The sequence below is a fragment of the Bison bison genome, unplaced genomic scaffold (assembly GCF_000754665.1).
Source record: "Bison bison bison isolate TAMUID 2011002044 unplaced genomic scaffold, Bison_UMD1.0 scf7180017859387, whole genome shotgun sequence".
Taxonomy (NCBI): domain Eukaryota; kingdom Metazoa; phylum Chordata; class Mammalia; order Artiodactyla; family Bovidae; genus Bison; species Bison bison.
This window is the reverse complement of record NW_011489959.1, coordinates 50,557-58,818: the sequence shown is the minus strand read 5'-3', so window position 1 is coordinate 58,818 and position 8,262 is coordinate 50,557. Positions and strand designations below refer to the sequence as shown.

Below are 8,262 nucleotides of genomic sequence, written 5' to 3'. Positions count from 1 at the left end.
GGGGGGGGGGGACGTCGTGCTTTCTCAGCCTCTGACCTACTCCCGGGGACCCCTGGGAACTTCAGCTCCCTCACCTTCGCGCCCACGTTTTCCATCAGAGCTCGTGCGGCACTTTCTGCACTTGAGCCTGGAGGGCCCAAAGTTTAAGATGTCCACCGGCCCCCAGACGACTCGGTAAGTGGTACCGGAACTATCTAATTAAAATGAGGAACTTCTGACTCCAGTCAGTTTGGTCGCAAAGTGCTGCAAAGCTCAGCCGTGGGCGGGCATCTCGACTTGGGAATGCCCAGCGGTGCCCAGGCAGGTGGGCACTTCCAAGGCAACACTGCTGTGCTCAGGCCATCGGAGGGGCAGCCACCAGGGCCTGGGCAGGGGGGGTCCCCACCGGCCAGCACCAGCCTGCTCACCTCCCAAGGTGCAAACGCTGTTCTCCACCCGCACTCCTCTGGCCGCGACCCTGGGCACTGCCCGCTGGGCACGCACACGAACAGCGGGAGAAACAGGAAGTGCTGTTTCCTACGGAAAGCAGCTTCAGACCCCTCCTCGCCCTCTCAACGGCTCTGGGGTTTGATGCCCGCCACCCCACCCTCCCCGGGAGGAGGCCCACACGGCCGTTCCCTGCGGGTGTGGAGCAGGCAGGGAACCGCGGACCCCATCTCCGCCCTTCTGCTGCTTCCCCACGAGCAAGGCCGTGGGGGCCCTGCAAGGAAGGGGCGTCCGGGTCTTCAGGCCACCTCCACCCACGAGGGGCCCGCTCTCCTTAAATAGAACTCCTGAGGCCCTCCAGCAGGCCCGGGCACCACTCACCTGCTTCGGTCTTTGCAAATGCACCTGTTCTGGACATTTCTTATAAATGGGCATGGAAAATGTGTCTTTCTGTGTCTGCTTCTCTCGCTGACCATCGTGTGTTCAAGGTCCATCCACGATGCAGCCTGTGTCACAGCTTCACTCCTTTTCACGGTGAGTCACACACCATGGTATGCATGGACCACATGCCGAGAACCCACCCATCCGGCCACTCGTCCACTCATCCATCCGTCCATCCACCCACTCACTATCCATCCACTCATCCATACAACCACCCCCCACCCATCCACCCATCCGTCCCTCCATCAACCCAGCTATGCACCCACCATCCATCCATCCATCCATCCATCTACTTATCTATCCACCCTCCCATCCACTCTGCCATAACAGCATCAAATCAAATTATACTGTGAACTTGTAAATCCTCCTTGACCCTGAGAATAAATTTTAAAAAAAAAAAAGGGAGAAAGAAATACAGCTCATCCAAACCTATGTTCAGAGACGGAAGGGAAGGGTTTCTGGCTTGTCCCCAGGTGACTGCCAAGGTGTGGATCTGTCCACACTGTCTCTGCAACACAGCACACAGATTTAAAAGGAAAAAGAACAGATGAAACCGGCATCATCAAGAGCCTGAAAATCCTATGAATAACTTCAAGGAACTTGTGACTAGAGAGGGTCTGTCTGTGCTCACTCATGTCGCACTCCCTGTGGCCCCACAGACTGCACCCGCCAGGCTCCTCTGTCCGTGGGACGCTCAGGCAAGAATCCTGGACTGGGTTGCCGTGCCCTCCTCCAGGGGCTCTTCCCCCGGGATCAGACCTGCGTCTTTTATGTCTCCTGCACTTGCAGGCGGGCTCTTTGCCACGAGCACCTCCTAGGAAACAACAAACCATAAAATCAAAAGCCATCTTAAGCCTTTGCTGTCCCAAAACGGGGCTCCCTGAAGAAACTGCTCTTCACTGTCTCACACTGCAGAGACCCCATTGCGAAATAGGGTTCAGTTCCCTGGTCTCGGTGGATGTGACTTTCAGGATTCCCCGTGCCCTACAGCGCTATAGCTGTGCGTCCCGAGGGCAGCTCGGGGGCACAGAGGACAGGCTCGGGGGTGACGTGTCCCCTGCCTGGTCTGCCCACAGGGAGCCATGACACGATGACCTACTGCCTGAATAAGAAGTCACCCATCTCCAGCAAGGAGCCGAGGCTGCTGCAGCTTCTGTGCAAAGTGCTGCCGTGTGTCACCCTGCCCGTGGTGCTCAAGTGGTCCACCACCCAGGTGAGGGTCTGCGGGCACGCCCGGGCCAGGCCCAGCTCCAGCCGCTGGTGTCACCCGCGGGGCTGTGCCCTTATCCCTGTTGGGGAAACGGAATTGAGAACAAACTCCCTGTAAAGCACAATTGTCCTTCAGTCGCTCAGTCACGTCTGTGTCTCTGCAACCCCATGGACTGAAGTCCACCAGGCTCCTCAATCCATGGGATTCTCCAGGCGAGAACACTGGAGTGGGTTGCCATGCCCTCCTGCAGGGGATCTTCCCGACCCAGAGAGCCTCCCAGAAAGGCAGCAAAGGACAGAGCTTTACTGTGGACCAGCCTGAAGCCAGAGGGGGACCTGCGGACTATGAGCATCACAGGCTGAAGTCAGAGAGGCTGTGGGAGGGGGAGGGAAGGGGCAGGGTCCCGCCCATTGTGCAACTGAGGACAGCTCCTTCCTGCTCCCAGATAAGCAGTAGCTGAGTTCTGGCGTCCTCTGAGGTGGGTTTGTGTTTGCGACACCCCCTCCAGGGAGGCTTCCTTGGTGGCTCAGGTGGTAAAGAATCTGCCTGCAATGCAGGAAACTCAGGTTTGATCCCTGGGTGGGGAAGATCCCCTGAAGGAGGAAATGGCCACCCACTCCAGTGTGCTGGCCTGGAGAATCCCATTGACAGAGAGCCTGGTGGGCTGCAGCCCGTGGGGTGCCAGAGAATGAGACACAGGCACTCCCTCCCTTCCCCTGCAGTGCTCCTCCCAGGCGGCTCCGGGTTTAGGGGGTGGGGAGAAGCCGCGTGGGCAGCAGTCACTGTGCAGGATGGAGAGGGGTCCATGGCGGGGCCTGTCTGTGGGGAAGGGGCACCGACTGGCAGCGGCCCTGTCGCTGGCACACACGCCAGCCGGGGGTGGATGCTGAAGCATAGAGAACCTTCCCCAGGCCCAGGGGCCCACCTGGGGGGCAGGCTGCCCCACCTTCCTGTACCCTGCCAGGGGGGGCACTCACATTCCTGGTTTTTCAGCTCCCAGGCTGGTCCTCCCAGGGGACCAGAGGCTGTCAAGCACATCTCTTGCCTCGTGTAATTGTTACGTCTTGCCTTGTGTAATTACTTCCTCCTGGGAGGTCCCCAGTTGCTGAAATCCTGCTGGGGGACCTGAGGGGCAGAGAGCAAGGGCTGGAATGTGGGCAAGCCTCATTCCTGCTCGGGTCAGGCGCCTGTAGCTCGCACCCAGAGGGACGGGTCCACCAGAGCCCGGGAGGCCTGCAGGGCTGGGGGCCCTCGGCTCTGAGGGTCCCTTGGTGCCAGGGTCCCTCCGTCCTGGGGGGCCTGGGTGCCAGGGTCTCAAGTGGTACGGCTGCCAGGGAGGCCCAGGGTGTGCGCGGTGGCTGGGGGGGGTGGTCTTGAGGGGTGTTGAAGGTCGGCAGCTGCAGCAGCCCTTGACTTAATCCTTTTAGAGGTGGATGGCAAGTCGTAGCTGACAATATTCATATTAGTCTTTGCTTTTTCTTTTATTTTGGATTGGATGGGGGGGCTGTGACTTTCTTTCCCATTTTTTTATCCTTTTATTTTTTTCTTTTTCCATTACGACTCCATGCAGAGAACACAGCACCGTTTTCTGCTACTAGTTGATGTTAATATTCGTTTTTACTTTTTCTTTTATTTTGCATAGAGGAAGACTATCGCTTTCTTTCCCTTTTTTAAAATCCTTAGATATTTTTCTTTTTCCATAAGGACTCTGTGTAGCGAACACAGTACCATTTTCTGCTACTAATTTATGTTAATATTAGTCTTTGCTTCTCTTATTTTGGATAGAGCACATCTGTTATTTTCTTCCCAATTTTTTATCCTTATTTTTTTCTTTTTCCATTATGACTCCTTGTAGAGAACACAGTACATTTTCTGCTACTAATTTATATTAGGGCTTCCCTGGTGGCTCAGCTGGTAAAGAACCTGCCTGCAATGTGGGAGGCCTGGGTTTGATCCCTGGGTTAGGCATATCCCCTGGAGAAGGGAAAGGCTCCCCACTCCAGTGACCTTGCCTGGAGAGTCCCATGGACAGAGGGGGTCTGTGGGCTGCAGTCCACGGGACTGCCGAGAGGTGGACACGACTGAGCAACTCTCACTTTTCGTTTATGTTGCTGTGATTCTTTGCTTTTTCCTCTTATTCACACGCCGGGCAGAGGTTTCTTCCTTTCCTTCTCCCCTTGGTTCCTCCTTGCCTTCCCCAGTGCCTTTGTGGGGGTGGCGGCAGACCTCTGTGGCTCTCGTGTGTCCTCACATCCGAGGGTCCAGCTGGGCTGTCCTGGAGCCTGCGCTGGTGAACCCACTGGGGGCTTCCGCCCAGGGACTGCCAGGGAGGAGGCTGAGGCTGGACCCTGCAGGGGCCCCAAGACCACGGTCTGGGCCCGGGCTCTGTGGCTGCACATGACCAGTGACCCTGCAGACCCCGCTGCCAGAAGCAGGGCCTGAGCCTGGCGGCGCCAACACTGCTGACTTGACAGTGGACGACGCGGCCCTCAACTGGGCGTCCTCAGCGCGGGCCCAGCCCCCGAGGGCGGCGACGAGCTGAGGCGGGGCCACCCTGTGCCCGGCACCGGTGACCAACCCCTGTGTGCAGGTGCTGAGCGTCACGGAGCAGCTGGATGCTGGCGTGAGGTACCTGGACCTGCGGATCGCACACGTGGAGGACGGCTCGGAGAGGAACCTGCACTTCGTCCACATGGTGTACACGACGGCTCTCGTGGAGGTGGGCACGCGCGGGCCAGGCGGGACAAGCTGACCTGTAAGGAGCAGCACAGGTCCACCCTGGTTAGAAGACGCTGACCCCTAAGGGGAGAGACACACATCCACTCAGACAGACACACGTCCACCTCAGAAGATGCTGACCCCTAAGGGGACACACGTCCACTCAGACACACACACGTCCACCCCAGTTAGAAGATGCTGACCCCTAAGGGGATAGACACACGTCCACTCAGACAGACACACGTCCACCTCAGAAGACGCTGACCCCTAAGGGGACAGACACACGTCCACTCAGACAGACACACGTCCACCCCAGTTAGAAGACGCTGACCCCTAAGGGGACAGACACACGTCCACTCAGACAGACACACGTCCACCCCAGTTAGAAGACGCTGACCCCTAAGGGGACAGACACACGTCCACTCAGACAGACACACGTCCACCCCAGTTAGAAGACGCTGACCCCTAAGGGGACAGACACACGTCCACTCAGACAGACACACGTCCACCCCAGTTAGAAGACGCTGACCCCTAAGGGGACAGACACACGTCCACTCAGACAGACACACGTCCACCCCAGTTAGAAGACGCTGACCCCTAAGGGGACAGACACACGTCCACTCAGACAGACACACGTCCACCCCAGTTAGAAGACGCTGACCCCTAAGGGGACAGACACACGTCCACTCAGATGGACCCACGTCCCCTCTAGTCAAGAGAGGCTGACCCCTAACAGGATGGACACATGTCCACCCCAGTTAGAAGACACTGACTCCTAAGAGAATGGACACATGTCCACTCAGACAGACACACGTCCACTCCAGTTAGAAGACGGTGACCCCTAATGGGACGGACACACGTCCACTCCAGGCAGGAGAGGGCTGGCCTCTGGCATCAGTCACTCAGAATCCCTGACCAGCGTGCATTTCTGAACTCACACCTGTAGCCCTGGCCTCTGGGGCGTCTCCCGCAGTTTAGCTAAACCGGGTCCCTGGCGCATCTTCCTGCGTCCAGTCTATCCTCTCGGCTGCCAAGTCACTTCATGGCTCCCTCTGGCCATGGCCCCTGTGCCCCCACCACAGACGCCAGCAACCCTCGGGGTCTGGGGGCACCGTCCCTGGGTCTCACTGTGCACGAACCCTGGCCTCGCACACTCCCTGCAGTGCATACCTTACACGATTCTATGAGCACTGCTCCCTGCTGCTGCGCACGCACACACACACATATCTGTGCACACACAGGTCAGGACCACATAAACACACGCGTATGCACCCGTACGTACAGGAGCGTGTACACACACATCCCCACACCCGTGGCCCCCGCTGCCACTCAGGAGGCTGGGTCCCTGGGAGCAGGCGCCCTGCTTGTGTCTGTGTGTGTCAGGACCCCCTGACCCGTCTGTGGAGTGGTCGTGCTGGGGTCGTGCTTGTCTCTCACACAAGGCCCTTCTCGCCACCCCCGCTCAGGACACGCTCACGGAGATCTCCGAGTGGCTGCAGAGCCACCCCCAGGAGGTGGTTATCCTGGCGTGCAGGAACTTCGAGGGCATGACAGAGGACCTGCACGAGTACCTGGTGGGCTGCATCAAGAACATCTTTGGGGACATGCTGTGTCCCCGTGGGGTGAGCAGGCGCCGCGGGCTCCCCATGCTCTTGGCAGCAGGGGTGGTGGGAGTGCCAGGCTTCACTGGAATCACGGAACATCCGCTCGCTGCTTGAGGCTGATTCAGGCACCAGGTGACGCTGCTCAGGAAGCCCAGGAATCCACCCACCACTGTCTCCACTCAAACACGCCAGTAACCAGCCCATCACTGGTCACAGGCACCCCCAATAATCCGCCCTGCCCGGTCTCCACTCAGACACCCCCAAAATCCAACAATCACTCCTCAAGATGCCCCAGTAACCCACCTACCATTTCCTATTAGAAACCCCAATAATCCACCCACCTCTGTTTCCACTCAGGAACCCCAATAATCCACCCATCACTGCTCAAGACACCCAAGTAATCTACCCACTAGTGTCTCCAAACACCCCCAAAATCTACCAATCACTGCTCAAGACACCCCAATAACCCACCCATCACCATCTCCACTCAGACACCCTAGTGATGTACCCACCAGTGCCTCTACTCAGACACACCAGTAATCCACCATGACTGTCTCTTCTCACGGAGAACCCAATAACCAGCCCATCACTGCTCACAGACGCCCCAATAATCCATACACCACTGTGGCTTCTCGCACACCCCCAATAACTGACACATCGTCACAAGGCACCCCAATAACCCCTGTGCACGCGTCTCACGGGCACCCGGATGATCCCCCCAGGAGGTGCCAACTCTGCGCCAGCTGTGGTCACGGGGCCAGCAGGTCATCCTGTCGTACGAGGACGAGGCATCCGTGAGCCGTCACACGGAACTGTGGCCCGGGATCCCCTACTGGTGGGGGAACAAGGTGAAGCCCCAGGACCTCGTAAACTACCTGGAGCTCATGAAGAGCCACGGCCGGCCGGGTGAGTGTCACCTCGCACCAAGACACCTAGCCACACGCGTGTCCAAGGGCACGGGGCTGGTTTTGTGTTCAAGTGGAGAAATGGAACGGGACGTGTTAGGGGTATTACTCTGTCCACCACAGGGGGTCAGGACGTGGACATCCATGCGGACATTATTGTGCCCACCACACGGGGTCAGGATGTGGGCAGGACGTGGACATCCATGCGGACATTACTGTGTCCACCACACGGGGTCGGGATGGGGCCATCTTTGGGGTCACTGTCCAGCCTGCCTGCCCTCTGTAACAGCAGAAATTCATGAGTCAACACCCCTGTGAGCCCCTGCTGTCTGAACTTTGGTCTCTGTCAGACATGTGAAGCTCTGACCACTGCAGAGGCCAGAGTCTGGATGGGGTGACAGCGTGGGCAGGTGACCCCATGGGTTAGTGGTTGCATGGGTGGGTGACCCCATGGGTTACTGGTCACATGGGCAGGTGACCACGTGGGTGGGTGGCCGAGTGGGTGGGTGACTGTGTGGGTGAGTGAACAGTTTGAGTTTCTGACCACATGAGTGGATGACAGTGTGAGTGGGTAATCATGTGGACAGGTGACCGCATGACCTCACAGGTTAGGGACTCCGTGGGTGGGTGAACACGTGGCTTGGTGGCCAGGTGGCTTAGTGACCCGCAGGCTGCTGACCCCGTGGGTGGGTGACTATGTGAGTTGCTGACCCCATGGCTGGGTGACCTCCTGGGTGGGTGACCACGTTGGGTTGGTGGCCACGTGGAGGGGTCACCAGATGGGTTGGTGACCATGTGAGTTGGTGACCACATGGGGTGGTTGGCCACATGACCCCGTGGGTTAGTGACCGCACACGAGGGCGGCTGGAGACAGCACCGTGAACAGAAGCCCCTCTCTTGTCCCAGGCGGGCTGTTCGTGGCCGGCATCAACCTCACGGAGAACCTGGAGTTCATCCT

General features: G+C 58.3%; 2 protein-coding genes across 2 annotated transcripts in view; one reads left to right on the top strand and one right to left on the bottom strand.

Moving 5' to 3' along the window:
• PLCXD1 (phosphatidylinositol-specific phospholipase C, X domain containing 1) overlaps nt 1-2,653 on the top strand; it is a 9,250-nt gene extending 6,597 nt beyond the window's left edge. The window contains exon 3 of the mRNA XM_010831078.1: nt 1,944-2,653. Within this exon, the coding sequence (XP_010829380.1) occupies nt 1,944-2,194 (251 nt within the window). The 3' untranslated portion in view covers nt 2,195-2,653. The remainder of the gene's footprint in view (nt 1-1,943) is intronic.
• Nucleotides 2,654-3,539: 886 nt separating this feature from the next.
• The window catches only part of LOC104981844 (putative GTP-binding protein 6), a 22,078-nt gene continuing 17,355 nt past the window's right edge, over nt 3,540-8,262 (bottom strand). The window contains exon 12 of the mRNA XM_010831097.1: nt 3,540-4,830. Within this exon, the coding sequence (XP_010829399.1) occupies nt 4,581-4,830 (250 nt within the window). The 3' untranslated portion in view covers nt 3,540-4,580. The remainder of the gene's footprint in view (nt 4,831-8,262) is intronic.